This window comes from Blastomyces gilchristii (genome assembly GCF_000003855.2).
Source record: "Blastomyces gilchristii SLH14081 genomic scaffold supercont1.2, whole genome shotgun sequence".
NCBI lineage: Eukaryota > Fungi > Ascomycota > Eurotiomycetes > Onygenales > Ajellomycetaceae > Blastomyces > Blastomyces gilchristii.
In genome coordinates this window covers 6455075-6476087 of record NW_003101681.1, presented here as the reverse complement: position 1 = coordinate 6476087, position 21013 = coordinate 6455075, and the positions used below count along the sequence as shown (strand labels likewise).

Sequence of the window (21013 nt, the reverse complement as noted above, 5' to 3'; positions counted from 1 at the left end):
GTTGTGAAAGCAGTTTCAGAGATGATAGAGAAGATGATAGTAAAGTTTCTACATGATAAGATCTATATTAACTATGAAATGCTGCATGAGATTCTAACTGATAACAGTGTGAACCTTGTGAGAGAAGTAGTAAGGCATTTTGTAAGCTAGTTACAGATAAGACATTGTAGAACAATGTCATATCATCTGTGAATAAACAGGAAGATGAAACACTTGAATGAAATCTTGAGCAACATGCTGATGAAATATCTAGTGAGTAAGCCTATGAGACTATAAGATGAATATCTCAGACAGATGCTATTGATCATGTGAATTTGACAGCATGCAGTCTTCAAGTGTTCATTATTCTACCTGTTGTATGAATTGCATCCGCGCATCCTGAAGAATGCTTCAGAAAAGATGAGAGAGAGAGCAGTTGCAGATGCAGTAAGAACAGCAGTTGTAAACACAGCAGAAACAGCAGTTATGAATGCAGCAGTAGCAGTTGTGAACACAACAGTCACAGACATGAAATCAAGATTGAAAGAGATCAGCCACACATGTATAAAAGCTAACAAGTTACTTCTGAACTGAGCAATTCAATTGAAAAGAATATAAGACTCACTAGTTAAGAAATTGAGTCTCAAGATGAGAACATGAGTTCTTATATATAATGAGAGTTCTGAGAAGTTTCAATCTAGATGATTTAAGTTATATAAGATACTCAAATCACATTCTCTGAGAATGTATGCATTGAAAGAATCAGAGAAATGAGTCTTATACAACTTAATCAATAATTCATAACTTATAAAAGTAAAGATATAAGATCTGAGTGAATTATAATCATCTGCAGCACTATCATCAGTGTTGAAAAAGAAGAGACTTATAATTAAAAAGTCTCATGAGATAAGAGAAATCATAGATACTTATGAATCAGATAATCTTACTTATTCTGATCTTTTCACTATTATAAGAAAAGAATGAGAAGTAATGAAGAAATCAGATGAACATCACACTTTAATAAGTGATAAGACTGTAGCTGATTATATAATAACATACTGCAGACAGTAGATGTAACATAGTAAAGAGCAGTCTCAAAGCAGCAGACTTGCATATAGATCAGATCACAGAAGAAAAAGAAATTCAGAGTTAAATTTAACTGTTTATATCAGTTCAATTACAGAGATCACAGAGAACAAATTATCAGAAACATCTGCAGACATGTGAGACTAAGTTATCTCAATCTCTGAGAATACTCAGAGATCAGATGAGATTAGTTTTAATGAGCTGTTTACTGTAGTAATCTGAGCAGATGAAGAGAGATAGTATAATGCATGAGACAGAATTATAAAAGATAAAAGCTGTCAAATCTAGTCACTGAATACTATACTATATAAAGATCATGTAAGAGTGATGACTAGCAGATAAAGAAAAAGTGTAAGAAAAGAGATAATAAATTAATCATTAATTATAAGAATCAGCTGCAAAAGATAAATATTATCATACACACTTTATTCATTTTTATATATAACATATTTAATCTATTTTCAATGCCACATCATCTGAAAAATGTCAAAAATAAAGAAAATCTCAAAACTCAAGATCTGTAAGAAAATCAAGAGCTGTAAGCTGCTCTTGCAACAATGTTATACACATCTCTGATTTCTCTATTACTCTGTGTACAACATTAATATCATTTATCACAAGATTGACTGAAATGTCAATATAGAAATGCACACGCGTATACATAGAGAAATTGAAGAAGAGTGTGAGACCTGCAGAATCAGAAGTCAGAGCAGAGAAGATGAAGATGAAAGAAATAGAAGAAGAAGAAGATACAGAACTGAACAAACAATGATAAGAGTCACTCAGAACTGAATACTTATGACTCAGTATATACACAATCTTCCCTGCAGAAGAGAGAGAGAAAGTGATAGAAGAAGCTTGAGAATGAGAGAGAATAGTCTCTGCAGTGTTATTATCTTCAATTAGAATGATCTCTGACACTGAAGCAACTAAGAATCATTATTAGTGTATGAAAATTGAAAAATCAGAGGTGAGAACAGTTATCAAATAAACACTCACTGATCTTAGAGTTGTATGTATAATTACAACACACACAAGGCTTCTCAGAAAGAGAGAGAGAGACATGAGAAAATACAGAAAGCAGAATGCAGTGTGTAAACAGCTCATTCTTACAATGACATCTCAGATAAGATGTACAAGCCTCACATCTGCAGGTGTAAAAGAGTATAATATTCATATTTCTGTTTCTAAAAACATGAATATCTTTCACCTGCATTATGAAGTTAGATGACAGATATCAGAGAATAGACTAATACAGATCTATTATTCTGATAAAATTCATTAGAGTGAATATCTCTGTAATATTAAACTTTACAGTTATAAAAAGCTTCTTAATATCTGTGAATATCATGACTTCATACACAGTAAAACTTATAACAATTTTTCCTAAGAACAGAAAAATCAGTGTTAGAAAGAAAAGATGAAAAAGAAAAAGACTTACAATCTCAACACTGTTGAGAAAGAGAGTAATTCTCTGATATAAATGAATAATTGTCTTATTATAAATATTTAAAATGAATATAATAATCAGTGTCTGTGACTAAGCTTCAGATAGTTATATTATATACAGTCTTTGTACAATAAATTATTCTGAGAGTCAGTAAGAAGAGTGAGAGTGTACATGCTGAAAGAGGTGATTCATTAAGTCTATATAACATCTTCTTGAAACAGGGAGAGCTGATAATAAAAGCAGAGACAGTAAAACCAGAAGCAGCAGGAGTAGAGGTCGCGGGAACAGAAGTAGCAGAAGCAGGAGAATCAGACACAGAGGCAAGTGTAGAAGATTGAGAGAGAGCAGCAGAGAAAGAAGCAGCAGAAGAGACAGAGAGAGATGTGAGAGACTCAGTCACATATGACACAGACAATTTCTTCATTATCATGTTCTTCAAGTTCTTGATCAATGATTCAATATTGAGTTCACTATCATCAGTAAACACAGATCTGTCAATATGTGAAGATTCTATATAAATAAAAACAAACATATCAGCATCTGTGTTCATGCAAAATTGTGCTAGAAAACATGATCAGAAACCTGCTGAGAAGAAGAAACAGTTGAGAGTGTATAAGAAGATGAAGAAGATGTGTCATTTATGATAATATATTATTCTGATAATTGTTAGAAGATAAACAAGTTCTGATCACATTTTACAATGTATTACACTTACTGCTAACAAACTGCTCAGTATAAGCACTATGATGATGCTTGTTGTGAGAATGAGAGACTATTGCTAGAAACATGTATGATGTGATAGATGAACAGATAGAAAGAGTTGAACAGAAGAAGAAGTAAAAATCTTGAATAATGATGATATTCAATGATAATAATGATGAAGAAGATGATTGAAGAATGAAAAAAGTTAGTGAATGAGTGATGTAATATAGTGAAAGTTTCTTTGTGAGAGTGTATGCAGAATGCTAGCTGAATCAGAGATAGATCATACAATTGTGAAATGCTAGTAGCAAGTTAATTCGCATGAAGCTAGAGTGTATGATATGATCATATGAGTGTGACTGAATCTGGTGAGAGAGAATGTGATTCAGAAGAACATACAACTGTCAGATAATAACACAGCTGCTTTCAAACTACTAGTATATGCATACAAGTGTAAAGGGGCCATAGCGGCTGCTAATTAATTTAGTGTATGATATTACAATATATAAGAAGCCGGCGTACGCCTGTAATCATACACTGGCTTAAGCAACCTTTGAATCACAAAAGAAAAAAAAAAGAAAAGAAAAAGAAAAAAATAAAAAATAAAAATAAAAAAAATTAAGATTGCAGAGCTGCAGTATTTTTAAAATACTTACTTCTTAAAGTCTTTATAATATTCATTATCAACTGTGTATCTCTCATAGTGAGAGTAATACAGCTGTGATAAGTCATTGTCTTAATATTATCTAATAAATAATCAGTATATATCTGTATAAATGTGAATATTTAGAAAACATACACTTAAAAAGTGTGACTAGGGTGAACTCTGCTGTCACTTGAATGATATTAAGAATAGAATACTGAAATTGATAATTCTCTTCATTAATTTCACAGACAAGACAGATGAAAATAATCTTGAAAAATATAAGATTCTCTGACTTCTGATAAAAACAGATCTCACAGAGAGACTCTATTTTCATGATATCAGAGACTGAGTATTATTAAAAAGCATTACTTTTATGCAATACACATAGACTGACCGTGTGACCGTGTCTGGGACCAGGACCAGATTTTTTGATAGTCTCATTACCAATTCGACTGATCCCATTACACGGTTTTAACATTAGATAGTAGTTTCATACTGTCTCAGTGGAACTTACTGTCTACTCTTATCACATTTTTCAAATGAGACCATGATTTCCACTTCTCAATTTAAATTATTTTTATTGCTTTAAATGACTTTAAATCTCATTTGAGTGTTACCAAAAAGTGTTACTTTTTAAAAAATTAAAAATAGTCTAAAAAAAACCTTAAAATGTCTAAAAATAGTAACTTTATGCCAAGAATGCGACTAAATGAGACCAAATGGGACCACTTTCTTATTTTTTTCAAGTCATGGTCCCATTTTAAAATCTGATATATAGTCACTTTGCATGCTTTTTTGATAGCCAGTCCCAGCGGGATTCACGCCAAGAAATGTATGGGACCAGACCAAATGAGATCAAATGTGAAATTCATGGTCCCAGCGGCCAGTCTAAATACACATACACTTACTGCAATGATTCACTCTCTGTGTATGTGACTGAGAGTTATAACTTTCTCACACTGCACAGCTCTCTCTGAAATGCTGGTATCAGTTTGCAACTCACACAGTCTTTCAGTTCAGCACATACTGTGTGTATACAGCTCTGTATGCTGGGGCTGTGTTGATTATTATAATCTGACATGATAGTTGCTTTTCACAGGCCATGTTTTATTTGAGAGAGAGAAGAAGAAAGACATGACTATGATTTTATTGAGAGAGAATGAATAATTAGTAATGTTGAATGTAATTTAATTCTTCTACATTTAAAATTTGATTAGTCTATACTCTTCAATTTGAGAGTTTCTAAGAGTGTTTTAATAGTTTTCATATCAGCTTGAACTTAGTGATGAGTTGAAGAAGAAGAGAAAAGAGAGAAGAAAGAAATGAGAATAACTTATCTTTATAATATGAAAACAGAGAATTGCTGTAATTATTCTCTCTAGTAATAAAGATCTGTTTTCTGCATGTATCTCTGATATAGATTATATAATAACTGCATACAAAGAATATTAACACTGTATATATTGAATGAAGATAATGTTACTATACAACACTGTAGCTAGACTGGCCGCTGAGATCATGAATTTCATGTTTGATCTCATTTGATCTGATCTCATACATTTCTTGGCGTGAATCCCGCTGGGACTGGCTATCAAAAAAACATGTAAAGTGACTATATATCAGATCTTAAAATGAAACCATGACTTGAAAAAAATGAGAAAGTGGTCCCATTTGGTCTCATTTAGTCGCATTCTTGGCATAAAGTTACTATTTTTAGACATTTTAAGGTTTTTTTTAGACTATTTTTAATTTTTTAAAAAGTAACCCTTTTTGGTAATGCTCAAATGAGATTTAAAGTCATTTAAAGCAATAAAAATAATTTAAATTGAGAAGTGGAAATCATGATCTCATTTGGAAAATGTGACAAGAGTAGACAGTAAGTCTCACTGAGACAGTATGAGACTACTATCTAATGTTAAAACTGTGTAATGGGATCAGTCAAATTGGCAATGAGACTATTAAAAAATCTGGTTCTGGTCTCAGACACGGTCACACGGTCAGTCTAACTGTAGCTGTTTCTGTATATCTCTGAAAGCTGTTAATATTTTCTTTATCTCTTTATATTTGATAAGTCAGTAATATATTTCAATGCACTCTCTCTTTCATCATTATTATTATTATCATCATCATCATTATTTTCATTAACATTATTACTATTATTATCATCATTATTATCATCATCATTATTACTATTATTATCATTATTATATCATTTCTGACTGTCTCTTCTGTCTTCACTCTTCTTTAACACTCACTGAAATTAATCATGTTATCTCTCTTCAAATATTCTGCGGTTCTGCAGATCATCAAGGCGCGTGAGCACTGTCACAGATTGAAGAGAGAGAAGAAGAAGATGTTCAAGTAAGAAGAGACAGATTGTAAGACATATTATAATGTCTTGAAGAGGCTCTGTAAGAAAGCAGAATAATAATGATTTTAAGTAACACTTCTGATAGATTTAGACTGAACTAAGTATAGAAATAATACAGATAATACTGTCTGTGAGAGATTGAAGAAGAAGATAGTGAAGAGTCTCATACAGTAGTAGTAAGATCAGAAGAAGTCTTAAGAATGATTTAAGATCAAGATAAAGAGAGAAAGAGAGAAGAAGAGTGTTACTGTAAATAAACAGCAGTAGAAGAAGATTAAGAGAATATTGAAGTAAGAGATAAAGAAGTCAAAACTGATAAGTTTTTTATTTACTAAGAGATAATGATTTTTAATAATACTTCTGTTCTCTAATTGATTAGCAGAAGCTGGCAGAGAAGAAGAGAATTAAGATCTTATTCAGATCTTGAATACACTTCATAATTCAGAATATTGAGAAGACAGCTCTGCTCTCTGAGTATGTTAATCTGCTTACTACTAAGATAGAACCTGAGACAGCAGATCAGAAAATGTGAGATTTTAAGACACAGATTGATCTGGCTGAGAGAAAGCAGCAGAAACTCTTCTCTGAGAAGACAGTGAAGAGAGATTTTGAGATAATTATCATCTCAGATGAGAAGAAGAAGAAGAAGAAGAAGAATAAGAAGTGAATTATAAAGAATGATAAGAAGAATGAGAAAGAGAAGAAAGATAATGAGTAGAAAAAGTTTTTTTCTTTTTATATTAGTTAGTTATAAGTTCATAATTATTAATAATTGAAATTAATTTTGAGTTTTTAAAAATTATTGTACAAGTTGTAATCAAGTCAGGAATAATATATATATATATATATATATTTAACTATCATAATTCACAAATCACTATAATGTATAAGTATTAATATTTTTTCAACATTGATATTCATAATATTAATATATTTTTAATGATATCATCTAATAATGTAATTTAGTAACACTCTCTTTCATAATATTAATATATTTCAAGAAATATGACAGAGATTAATCAAGATTATTTATTTACTTTTATACATTAATAATATTCAATCTGAGTTAGTACTAAAATTATAACTAAGCTAAGAAACAAGATTATTTTCTCTTATATTAATTCTTCTTACACATATCAGTGATCAGTTATTGAAAATAAATTATTATCTTTCTCAAATTATTATTATATCTTCTGAATTCACTTCTTTCACTTCTTTTACTTCTATTGAAGATTCATAAACTCTTCAAGAAATCACTGTGAATTACAAAGTCTATGTTGTTTACAATTCAACACAGAATACTCTCTTTCAATTATAATAAATAATCACTTCATTCTTCACATCTGATTCCAGATCACAAAATTTATAAAAAAACTCAATATAAATATTAAGATGAACTATGAAATAATTATCAACAGATTGTATTGCAGATTACTAAAGAGTCATCTCTCTGCTATAATCACTGTAACTTCATTTAGAAACATTTATTATAAACTAATCATAACTTTGAAGAAATTTTCTGACATCTGAAGTCATCAGAATGCAGATAATAAAAGAAAAATAATCAGAAAATTACTACTGAGCTGATAAGTTACTCTACTAGATAATAATTTTTAATAATACTAACTTTCTAATTTAAAGAAAATCATGTGAAAATGATTCTGTACTAGTACTCTGATTTTATAACTCTTATCTGATAACTTCTGTGAATAATTACTTTACATGTGTATATCTCTGAATCTTTCTCTTTGATCAATTGAAAACCTCAAATTCTGAACACTTCTTTAAATACTTAATTTAAATCTTTATATTTCACATCAATTCTGTCTTCAGTCCAACCTTGAGATACACTATAAAGTTAATATACAACATCTAGAATCAGAGTTGAAGAATCATCAAAGAGTGTCTCTCACAGTAAATGCATGAACTAGTATAAACAATCTTGCATTTATAAGAGTTACATGTTATTACATTGATGAGAACTGAACTTATCAAGAGATATTAATTGAATTTGAATCATTGATCAGTAGTTATACTGAGAATTATATAACAGAGATATTAATAACTGTGATTAAAAATAACTATTGAGATATTAGTCTCAGTCTTCTTACAATTACAACTGATAATACTGTGAATAACTACACTATAGTGAAGAGCTTGAAGCAAAAATTGACTTTGCATTTCTAAAATGATAAACAAGGTCATATTCTCTGCATTGCTCATATGATTCAACTTGTGATATAAACACTGATAAAGAATCTTAATATCAAGATAAAGAATAATGAGATAACTGATTCTTAAGATGAGAATGAGATGAAAGTGATTACTCAAGTAACTTTTACATTTACTTTGTAAAAGATAATATTTTTTGATAACACTTTTTAATATTGCTTTTTAATAATGCTTTTTAATAATACTACTGTTAATTTTGAATAGATTGACTAATAATTTAAATATCATAGATTTGAAACATTGCTAATGTAATTTGTATCTCTTCTAAACAATAACAATGATTTCATGATATTTAATAAATAAACAAATTAGTCACATCACTGAATATAATACAGAATATTAGAACACAGTGAAGTTCAATATATGAGATAACTGTTCAGACTCTTCAATTATATCAGATAATTAATCATTGAGTGCAACACTCTGATTGAGAAAAGATTCAGATATTGAAACTTTCTGATATGAAGTGAACTTAGTTAAAATATATGATTGATTTACTGTTTCAGTTTTATAAGATAATAAAGACAGTCTCAATCACTTATACATCAATACTGCAGTCAGTCTGATGAATGTATAACAGTTTATTTACTTATCTTAAGAAGTAGTTGAATCACTCAAAAAGAAATTCAGTCTGGAATAATGCTATAGCACAGACTATTATTACTGTAAGAAATAAACTGACATATTACTACAGTAAAATAAAACAATCTTTTATAGAGTACTATGCTATAGCAGCTCTACTAGATCTCTTCTGTTAAATTAATATCTACACTTCTCAAGATTGAACAGAGAAGAAATAAGACTTATATATTAAATTAGTCTGAGACTACTACAATGTCAACTATCAGAGATTTGAACAAGCAGATATTCAAGATATGAAGACAGTGAAATATAATTTTCTAGTAAGTAATAATCTTTGATAATGCTTCATATTACATAGAACTATAATACTAACTTTGAAACAGAACTTGTATACATTGATTATAACTAAAAATCAGGTAAAACTATATACTTATAAAACTGAATTTGATCACTATCTTTAAGATGATCTGATAAATTTACACATTAAATCAATTCTAAAGTTATGAAAAATTGTTGAGAGTATATATTTAACTGTTGCACTGATGATATATGATATTCTGATAATTTTATTGACAGAGGTAAGAATGAAGTGAAAGTTTAACTCAAGTCAAGATATTTATTACTATTACTGAGAACAATTATAAGAAGAAATAATCAAGAAACTCATGATTGTAAAACATGAAATTATCAGACAGTTTAATACCTCTGATTACAGTATATCAGAGAAGTGTAGTTTTTATAAGAAAGTGAAGAATAAACTTATACAAGAATATATTTAGTTGTTTCATGAGTATTATTAATAATTGTTATCAAATTCTGATTATATAAGTAATCACTGAATAAATCAAATGAGACTGATTTTAATCTTCAGTCTCAGTCTCATTCTGATTTTGAAAGAATGATTATCTTTCACAGTTTATTCTGAAAAATTACTCTTATTTCACTGTTTTTGAATTAAATCTGATCATTTTTCACATCATTTCTCTCAGAAATAATCCATTTTCAGATTTTTTTGAGGCTTGGTTCTGGTGGGACTCACGCCAAGAAATGTATGAGATCAGATCAAATGAGACTAAATGTGAAATTCATGATCTCAGCGGTCAGTCTACACTTCACAGATTTCAATCATTTCATTCTCAAATGTATACACTATACTATAATTCTCAGCTATTCTCAATCACTGATTCTCAGCTGCTATAAACACATATAGATTCTTCCGCTCTGAAGCTTCACTATGTACATTATCATATACATGTATAAATATTTACTTTAATCACTGATTTTTATACTTTTTCTTTCTTTTCCTTTTTTAACATTTTTCTCTTTGTTATATAAGACCTATTAATATAATACTAATCTATCCGGCGTAGGCCTCTTACACATGCATATCAGCTATTTATTATTATTGTAATTTCAACATTACTCAGAGTCACTGTGACACTGTATCTAGACTGACTGTATAACTGTGTCTGAGATCAGAATCAGATTTTTTGATAGTCTCATTATCAATTCAACTGATCTCATTACACAGTTTTAATATTTAATAGTAGTTTCATACTGTCTCAGTGAGACTTACTGTCTACTCTTATCATATTTTTCAAATGAGATCATGATTTTCACTTCTCAATTTAAATTATTTTTATTGCTTTAAATGACTTTAAATCTTATTTGAGTATTATCAAAAAGTGTTACTTTTTAAAAAATTAAAAATAGTCTAAAAAAAACCTTAAAATGTCTAAAAATAGTAACTTTATGTCAAGAATGAGACTAAATGAAATCAAATGAGATCACTTTCTCATTTTTTTCAAGTCATGATTTCATTTTAAGATCTTATATATAGTCACTTTACATGTTTTTTTAATGACTAGTCTCAGTGAGATTCATGCCAAGAAATGTATGAAATCAGATCAAATGAAACTAAATATGAAATTCATAATTCCGGCGGTCAGTCTAACTGTGTCTATACTTGTATTCAAGAGTTCTTCTATACTATTATTAGACATGGTCACATGATTATATTGATCATCAGATATGTAATATCTGTGAAATCAGAAGAAGTTTAATTGTATGAATATCTCATATATCTGTAGTATTAGAACTCTCAGATCTTTCACTGATATTTTCTTTGTAAGATCTTGTTTTCTTTATAAGATCTTATTATGAGATCAGAATGACTGATAAGCAAGCTTCTATCTGAGAACTCAGTATCTGCTTAACTGATTGACTGTTTCTCTATTTCTTACATATTGTTATGTGTTTAAATATCTTCTCAATGAATAATCATTTCTAATAAGAAGATGATAAATGTTTTTCAAGTATAAGAAGTCTACACTGAATAGATTGATATAATATTTATAGGTCTTATATAACAAAGTGAAAAATGTTAGAGAAGAAAAGAAAGAGAAAGTGTGAGAATCAGCAATCAGAGTGAATATTTATACACATACATAATGATATACATGATGAAACTTTAGAGCAGAAGAATAGAAGTTTTTATATACAGTGAAGCTTCAGAGCAGAAGAATAGAAATTCTGTAAATTTTCAGCTGAGAATCAGTGACTATGAATCGGAGTGATAGAAATCTGTGAAGTGTAACAAAATAGTTTATATAATTGATTAAATGCAGCTCATCACAGTTCTGATCTTTTATAAAGAGAAAGATAAAAGAATCTTGTTTAAATAAGTGAAATAAAAGCTAATAGAAATAAAAGAAGAGCATACATTATTCAAGATTTAAGATAAAATCAAAGTGAAAATCTTGTTTAATTAAATGTAAAAAGAAAATATTCTCATCTATAATTCAGCTGAAACTAGAACATGATTATTTTAAATTCTATATATAAAGATTTAATAATAGATTTGATTCAACTGAGTGCTTATTCTGCAATACAAATGAAAATCCTGAGTATATTATAATATATTATACATTATACAATAGTCTCAGAGTCAGATTAAAGAAGAAGTATGATTTAAATTAATTAAATATAAGATTCTTATTCTTAACTGAGACAGGAATTAAATACTTAATAGACTTTCTATCAGAAACTTAAGTAGCTATAAGAAAATAACTGAATTCAGAAGTATCTAAATATGAAGAGATAAAACTTGATTAAATATAGTCTATTAAAACAGCTATATACTATCTTTTAATAATTTTATTTTATTATAGTCTCTCTTTACTATACTTATTTCTTTCTGTTCTTTTCTATTTATCTATTTAATATGTCTATCTTTAAGACTATATTCTCTTTTTCTTTGTCATGATATTTTCAAATAATTTCAAAGTATCAGAAGGTGTTAAAATACTGTAATTTATAAACAGTTTTTGTATTCTGAACTGAAATTTTCTGATTTTATATATCTGAAATTGATAAATGTATAATAGTTGACTCTATAGATATAGAAAAAACTCTGAGATCTAAAGATTCTGAGACAGATATCATAGTCTCTGACTGCATACATCTATAATTGAAGAATAATAATAATAATAATCAGTTAAAAATCTACAGAATTTTTATTCTTTCCCTCTGAAGCTTTATTATGTATGAAAACCTCTATTCTTTCACTCTGAAGTTTCATTATGTACATCATCACATACATGTATAAATATTCACTTCAATTGCTGATTCTCACACTTTCTCTTTCTTTTCTTCTCTAATGTTTTTCTCTTTATTATATAAGGTCTATATATTATACTAATCTATTCAGTGTAGACCTCTTATATAAAGTATATTATTATTTCAGTAATCTTATCAGCAGAGCTATTTTAAGTAAGTGTAAAGTATTCTATTAAGAGAAAATCTTCTCTCTCTCTTATATTATAATCTGTGTTTATTTTAATTTAAATTTTTCAAGCTGTCTGAGATAATGATTGCAGCTTAAGCAACTCTTATTTAAGAGTATTATAAATATATATTAACTGTATCAGATATCTTCTACTTCTAGTAATTAGTACAGATTTAAGTAAGATAATATTATCTTTAATAGTGAAACTGCTTGCAGAAGTATATTCACTGTCTATATTTCTATTCATATAAGAATATAAAGATTGCTTATGAACTTGTTATAAAAGTCTGTAGTAAGTTAATTGATTTTGAAATTAATAGAGTTCTTTTTAATTTAATTTATAATAAGTGACTGCAGAATTACTAATATAGTATTTCAGAATATAATTAAATCTTTAATTTTAAAGCATGAAGTATAAGAATTTGATTTTTAAGATAGTGAATTTTTATGTGTAAGAAGGAATATAATCTGATGAAGATGATATAATAAAGTATGTGACGGGCTGCACCCGATCAATTATATAGACTATTTCATTACACTTCACAGATTTCAATCACTTCATTCTCAAATATATACACTTCGATTCTCAGCCATTCTCAATCACTGATTCTCAGTCATCATGAATGTATACACTCTGATTCTCAGCCATTCTCAATCACTGCTCTGATTCTCAGCCATTCTCAATCACTGATTCTCAGCTGTTATAAATATGTGTATATTCTTTCACTCTGAAGCTTCACTGCATACATCATTATATATGTGTATAAATATTTATCTTGATCACTGATTCTTGCACTTTCTCTTTCTTTCCTTCTTTAACATTTTTATCTTTGTTAAATAAGACCTATTAATTTAATACTGATCTATTCAGTATAGGCCTCTTACACTATAAAAATGTTAAAGAAGGAAAGAAAGAGAAAGTATGAGAATCAGTGATTAAGATAAATATTTATATACATATGTAATAATGTATGTAGTGAAGCTTCAGAGTGAAAGAATGAGCTTATATCTATTAAAATAATATCTTGATTATTAATAGTAATCTCTGCATGTAGAAGAAGATTATATTAATTATCTTATAAGTGATTATAGAACTTATAAAGATAATTCTTTATAATCTGAATTATTCATTCTGATGTATTATCAGTCTCAGAGTGATAAACAGTTAACAGATAATATATAATCTTAAGAACTTGACAGATTCTAGTTTAAAGAGTACTCATGAATTAATAGCTCTGATTCAATACTATAAATCTCAGTAATTCATATATCTGATAGAATAGACTTTATAAAAAAGCTTCAGTGACTTGTTCAGTATTTATCTTATTATAAGATTTCAATATTATATCTTTACTTAATTAATTTACAATGATCAGAATATTTCTATAACTCTTACTCTCAGATAGATTGATAGTGAAGTTAATTACTATATCTCATCAGATTCTATTAGAAATATTAAGTGATTTCAGTAGATCTTTTCTACAGTTCTTTTATAAGATAATAAAAGAATAATGATTGTAGTTTCAGATAAAGTATCTAATACTGTTTAATATTTCAGATTAATAGAATTCTTGAAAGATTATTCTATACAGTTATTCACAGCCTGAATAATCAGTTATATATATATTATACATCTCTTATATTATCTAAGTGTGTAAGAGTTCAGAGTGAGAGACTCAGTATCATTTATAGAATTATAGAGTATTATTATCATTAATTGAATATTCTAAGATATCAGTTCTTATATATAGTTCTGAGAGAAATTGAGATACTTCTTAATATACTGCTTTAATGAGAGTCTGAAGAAGTTCATCAGTCTGAGCTGCTGTATACTATAGTTCATTCAGTGTAGAGAAAGTGAAGATATCAATATCAGTTTAAAGAGAAAGTGTTCTAATCAGAGAAGTATGTATAATGCTATGAGTTATTCTATCTTAGTTGATCAATATCAAAGACTCTTAGATTTGAAGATATTAATTGATCAAGATAGAACAACTTATAACACTATATATACTTCTTCAATTAGAACACTTTCTCTTCAAACTGATATTAATATCTTCACTTTCTCTACACTGAATAAACTGTGATATATAGCAGCTCAGACTGATGAACTTCTTCAGACTCTTATTAAAGCAGTATATTAAGAAGTATCTCAATTTCTCTCAGAACTATATATAAGAACTGATATCTTAGAATATTCAATTAATGATAATAATACTCTATAATTCTATAAATGATACTGAGTCTCTCACTCTGAACTCTTACACACTTAGATAATATAAGAGATGTATAATATATATATAACTGATTATTCAGGCTGTGAATAACTGTATAGAATAATCTTTCAAGAATTCTATTAATGTGAAATATTAAACAGTATTAGATACTTTATCTGAAACTACAATCATTATTCTTTTATTATCTTATAAAAGAACTGTAGAAAAGATCTACTGAAATCACTTAATATTTCTAATAGAATCTGATAATATGTAGTAATTAACTTCACTATCAATCTATCTAAGAGTAAGAATTATAGAAATATTCTAATTATTATAAATCAATTGAGCAAAGATATAATATTGAAATCTTGTAATAAGATAAATACTGAATAAGTTACTAAAGCTTTTCTACAGAGTCTATTCTATCAGATATATAAATTACTGAGATTTATAGTATTATATTAAAACTGTTAATTCATAAGTACTCTCTGAACTAGAATCTGTCAAGTTCTCAAGATTATATACTATCTATTAACTGTCTATCACTTCAAGACTGATAATACATCAGAATAGATAATTCAGACTATAAAGAATTATCTTTATAAGTTCTGTAATTATTTATAAGATAATTGATATAATCTTCTTCTATATACAGAGATTACTATCAACAGTTAAGATATTATTTTAATAGATATAAGCTTATTCTTTCTTATATATAGATATTACATGAAAGTGTTGAATCTTCTAGAGATTACACAGTTTATATTAAATCTGTGCAGTCTGATTCAGATTACTGATAATATAGTAATAAAGCTTTAAAATATCTATGATTAAGCAGAGATCTTTATAATAACTATAAAATAAGATTAAAAGAATTAAATCAATATTCACTGAGATCTTATTAAATAATATAAGATAGAAGATCTGATATAATTAAATCTTAAGAATATATAAATTACATATTTATCTTATATATTAGATTACTGTTATATCAGGTATAAAGTAATAGAAGTTCTAGATAGTTATAACTATTATCTTAATATATTATCAGAAATTCATGATATATTTTATATAAGCTTGTTTTATTATACTATCACTGATCTGTTCTCTTCTTAACTGACTTTTAACTGATAATCATCAGAAATCATAGAAGAAGATAATGAACTTATATAAGAGATTGAAGATATTCTTGATAAAAGATTATATAGCTGCAGCTGATAATATCTTATAAAATAAATCAGTTATAATTAATTAATCTGAACTCTGAGTTCTGTATTATCTGAAACAGTAGTTCTTGATCAATGAGAACTGCTTCTGAAAAGAGAGAACTAATGTAACAAACTGCATCTGATTAATTATATAGACTATTTCATTACACTTCACAGATTTCAATCACTTCATTCTTGAATGTGTACACTTCAATTCTCAGTCATTCTCAATCATCAATTCTCAGTCATTATAAATATATACACTTCAATTCTCAGTCATTCTCAATCACTGCTCTGATTCTCAGTCATTCTCAATCATTAATTCTCAGTTATTATAAATGTGTGTATATTCTTCTGCTCTGAAGCTTCACTGTGTACATTATTACATATGTGTATAAATATTTATCTTAATTACTGATTCTCACACTTTCTCTTTCTTTTCTTCTTTAACATTTTTATCTTTGTTAAATAAGACCTATCAATATAATACTGATCTATTCAGTGTAGGCCTCTTATAAAGTAGTTGATTATATTATTAAGATCTAGCTATTATATAGTCTAGACTAGCCGCTGAGATCATGAATTTCACATTTGATCTTATTTAATCTGATTTCATACATTTCTTGATGTAAATCCCGCTGGGACTGACTATTAAAAAAACAGATAAAGTGACTATATATCAGATCTTAAAATGAAATCATGACTTGAAAAAAATGAGAAAGTGATCTCATTTAATTTCATTTAGTCTCATTCTTGATATAAAGTTACTATTTTTAGACATTTTAAGGTTTTTTTTAGACTATTTTTAATTTTTTAAAAAGTAATGCTTTTTGATAATACTCAAATGAGATTTAAAGTCATTTAAAGCAATAAAAATAATTTAAATTGAGAAGTGAAAATCATGATCTCATTTGAAAAATGTGACAAGAGTAGACTGTAAGTCTCACTGAAACAGTATGAGACTACTATCTAATGTTAAAACTGTGTAATGGGATCAGTTGAATTGGTAATGAGACTATCAAAAAATCTGGTCCTGATCTCAGACACGGTCACACGGTCAGTCTAGTGTATTCTTTTATGTGTGATGAGCATTTGCTGAGTGATTAGTGAACACCTCACTTATGCAGAAGCAGTCGGCCCGTAGAGAGGAAATCCGACAGAAAAAAAATACAGACTTTAATACAATTAATTTCATAGAAATTACAGACTGTGATTAAGATTAAAAATGAATCAATTAAATATTTTCTATTGATTCTAGCTATTTAAATCATGTCTATAAAGATATAACAAATACTTGATTGAGATTTTATTTCATTTTAAGAGTAGATGAGTAGAATAGAAATTCTCAGTGCTGAGTCTTTAATATGCTGACTTCTTGAACACTACTGTACATACATCAACACATACACATATGCACTTCAGGCCACTGAGGTTTGACAATGAAATAATTTCCTTGTTCAAAGTTCGTTGTCACTGTTGTTTTGTTTTCTTGTCTTCTTCTCAGGGTCTCAAGCAGTGCCAATAATGACACATAACCTGCGCACTTTGATATATATCCATTCTATGTGGAGATAGTTCTGGCGGGGTGGTATTTTGAAAGAATACTCACTTACTGACCTTCCGGGCTTCCCTGATACTGATGTTACCATGGCTGTTGAATTGCTGTATTCTTTTAACAGTGCATCATTGTGTCTCATTCCGGCTCAAGGGTGTAAACAAGATCACTTGCTGCTACTGTTGTGGGGGTAGTAACCGCTGCAGAAAAAAAGCTGCATATCTCCCCATACTATAAACTATACTAACCCTGTCATGAAGAAGTGTGGATCCATCTTGTTTCTTCCCCAGTCTGAGACCCATTTCTTTCTTCTTTTCTTCTTTCTTTCTTCGCTCTCTTGTGCCGAAAGGCGGACTCTTCAGACAGGGAATATCTTTGTGATTGATAATGAGGACTCTCACCAATTTGCCAAGTAACTAATAGATGGGAAAAAGCAGCGGCAAAAAGCTCTCCCTCCAAATCCCTCGGTATGCAACTACCGTTGTTCTTCTACACCATCAATGAATAATAATCTCTTTGTTTGCTCTCACAGACCAGCTCATCCTTTTGAATGCCATTTTACTAGTAGCTCTCATGGCTCCGCCCATTGGGTGCTGTTGATGGTTTGTTCACCGTGCAACCGTAACGAGCTGTCCGTTTGATGCCCCATCTCAGGCAACCAGGAACCCGGCTGGCTGCGGTGTGTCTGATGCGGAAGGATTTTGCCGCCATTCAGTTTGAAGGTTTCGCCCCGGGCTGGGGCGCAGGTGAAATCCCTGCCCCGCCTAACTAATCGCATTGCGTCGCTGAACGGCCGGGGGTCGAAGTTGAAACTTTCGCGCTTGGATGACTGTTTTCCAGGAACAAGTCCTTCATTATTCGCTGAACCTCTACAGTGTGAGTGACAGAGGGCTCACGACTTTGTGTGTTCGAGGTGGCCTGGCGCATTTCGGGCGAAATTCTGGTGCGTCCACGTTTCACAATTTCAACCGGAACCAACCAGTTGTTCCCTGTCGAGGTTGCTCGTCTGGGGCAGACCGGCAGCTTATTACAATTTACCAGCCGTCTGCGGCTGTGGCACTTCTATGAAAGACCCGCTTTCGGGGGACGGGGACGGGGGGTGTTTTGTTCCCAAGGACAAAAAATGTCACTTGAAACTCTCCAGTGCTACGGAGCAAGCAAAGTCCCTGCACTCCACGCTCCATAACTCGCGATTCGCCGGTTCGTTGGGCTACTAAGCAACAAGAAGGATCATCCCCGTCATGTCCTTTATGGCTTAGCCGGCTAAGTTAAACTGCAGATCGTGGGGGCTGCGGATGGGATAAATATAGCTGGACCGGACCTCCTTATTTCTTCCCAGTCACTTTTTCTGTTTAATCATTTCTTCCTCTTCCGTTACATTGACTGCTTCTTTCTGCTTCCTCCTGCATCCACTTTCTTCCTCTATTCAATTTCTTTTTCGTCATTCACATTTAAGCAGTTCATATATCAAGAGCGCCTGGAGCACTTCTTCATTTCTCTTCATTTTCAACACTAAAAATTTTTGAGTTTTTTTCTCCCTCCATATCCTGTTCGAACGATCACTTCTTAAAAGTAATCTAGACGTGCATACACTGTCTCTGCCCACCATGACCAAGCACAGCACCCCGAATCCATTTTTAAAGCTTGCAATCGCAGCTTCCTTGATCACCGCAGCTTTCTCAACTCCTTTAGATCCCTCCAGGCTTGTGCCCAGAGGTGATACGACAAACGTTCAAACCACTGCAGCTAAGCAGCTTGATCTCGGGGGTGCCTTTGGCGGTTCAATTGAAGGTGCCTCCGTCAATAAGGCTGGCGATGTATTTGCGGTGGACTTCAGCGGAAAGGGCGCAACGACGACACCTACTTCCTTCGGCTTCTTTCACCAGGCAGATGATGGAGTGAGCGACGTTGCCGGTCAAGATCCTATAGTTATTGCCAAAGGGGCAAAGGATACCTTCCTTGCCGGCTCGCGATTTGTTAAGAAAGGGAAAAAAGTACTTCTAGCAGGTTGGTATCTCCTTTGATTAGCTATATCTTCCCTCGCCATTCATTCTCGATATATCTACAAATTCCTGTCACATGTAGTTTCCATTCCAGTAATGCTAAGGCACCATTGTCATTTTAGATGCCCAGAACAAACGCGTTATGTCCGTGGACGTCGCAACCAAGAAGGTCTCCGTCTTTTGTGAAAACGCTGGGATGCTCCAACCCAATGACATTGCCGTTTCCACCAAAAGAGACTGCTTGATTTACCTCTCCGGCCAAAAGTACGAGACGGATTCCATTGCCGGCGAGCATGGTGATCTCTGGATGTGTGATGGCAAGAAAGCAACTCAGTTTAGCCCTGCAATCCTCAAGAAGGCGGACATCCATCGCACAAACGGCATCGAAGTGGACCCCAAGGGCAAATTCCTCTATCTCACTTCCGCCGCAAACGTCAAGGGTGAAGTCGTTAACCTCAAAGTCTTCAAGTTCGCCTTGGACAAGAAGACAGGTGCAATACTCGAACAGGACCCAGTCGTCTTCCACGACTTCAGTCATGCAGAGAAAGGTACAGATCTCGATGGCATGCGCACAGATGTTGATGGCAACCTTTACGTTTCGCTCAACGCCGTGGGCAAAATCGCCAAGCTTGACCCCAGCGGCAAGCTTCTACAATACATCACCACCCCCGGTGTCAAGGGACCCAGCAATCTGGAGCTCGGTGGGGAGGACGGCAAGACTCTGTTCGCTGTTGGCAGATGTGAGAATGACCAGAAGGCTGGCTGTGCTGCCTCTATTGGTGTTGATAAACCTGGTAGAGCATTCGCTTCGCTTAACGCCTGACTGGCCGACAATAATGGAGCATCTCACTCTCTCTCACCACTGTCACCAACACCTTTGATTTCTCTCCTTTCTTTTTGTTTGAGCATTACGATTGTTTTCGCATGAATGACGTTTTCCTTTTAGACTCAATGGTCCTTTGCCTTTTTTCTTTTCTCTTCCCTTGTTCGCATTGTTTATGTGCTTATTCTTTGGTGCTGCTGCCCTGATCAAGAGTGGCTGGGGAAATAAATGAATTAAAAAGGGATCGGAGCATTTTAGAATATTCATTATCGAAATAAAAATCATTTTAATTAGTATCGTAACAACTGGGACACCATCTGGAGACTTTGTAGATTTGTCTTGGCAGTCGTATAACCTTCTATCCTGAGTC

The 21013-nt window shown here is 30.9% G+C and overlaps 2 protein-coding genes across 2 annotated transcripts; one reads left to right on the top strand and one right to left on the bottom strand.

The window, feature by feature from the left end:
* Positions 1–17522: 17522 nt before the first annotated feature.
* On the bottom strand, positions 17523–19018 carry BDBG_01631 (uncharacterized protein). The gene has a single exon (XM_031720419.1). The coding sequence runs from the start codon at positions 18593–18595 to the stop codon at positions 18389–18391; it is 207 nt and encodes a 68-aa protein (XP_031576594.1). The 5' UTR covers positions 18596–19018; the 3' UTR covers positions 17523–18388.
* Positions 17663–20992, top strand: BDBG_01630 (gluconolactonase). Its single transcript, XM_031720418.1, has 2 exons — positions 17663–19824; positions 19943–20992. The coding sequence occupies exons 1-2, from the start codon at positions 19425–19427 to the stop codon at positions 20641–20643; spliced, it is 1101 nt and encodes a 366-aa protein (XP_031576593.1). The 5' UTR covers positions 17663–19424; the 3' UTR covers positions 20644–20992.
* The last annotated feature ends 21 nt before the right edge of the window (positions 20993–21013 follow it).

Bases quoted from the DNA above. Each gene is read 5' to 3' on its own strand.
- BDBG_01631 (XM_031720419.1), bottom strand. From the start codon at position 18,595: ATGCGATTAGTTAGGCGGGGCAGGGATTTCACCTGCGCCCCAGCCCGG.
- BDBG_01630 (XM_031720418.1), top strand. From the start codon at position 19,425: ATGACCAAGCACAGCACCCCGAATCCATTTTTAAAGCTTGCAATCGCA. The intron at 19,825-19,942 runs GTTGGTATCTCC...TTGTCATTTTAG, and splicing joins GAAAAAAGTACTTCTAGCAG to ATGCCCAGAACAAACGCGTT.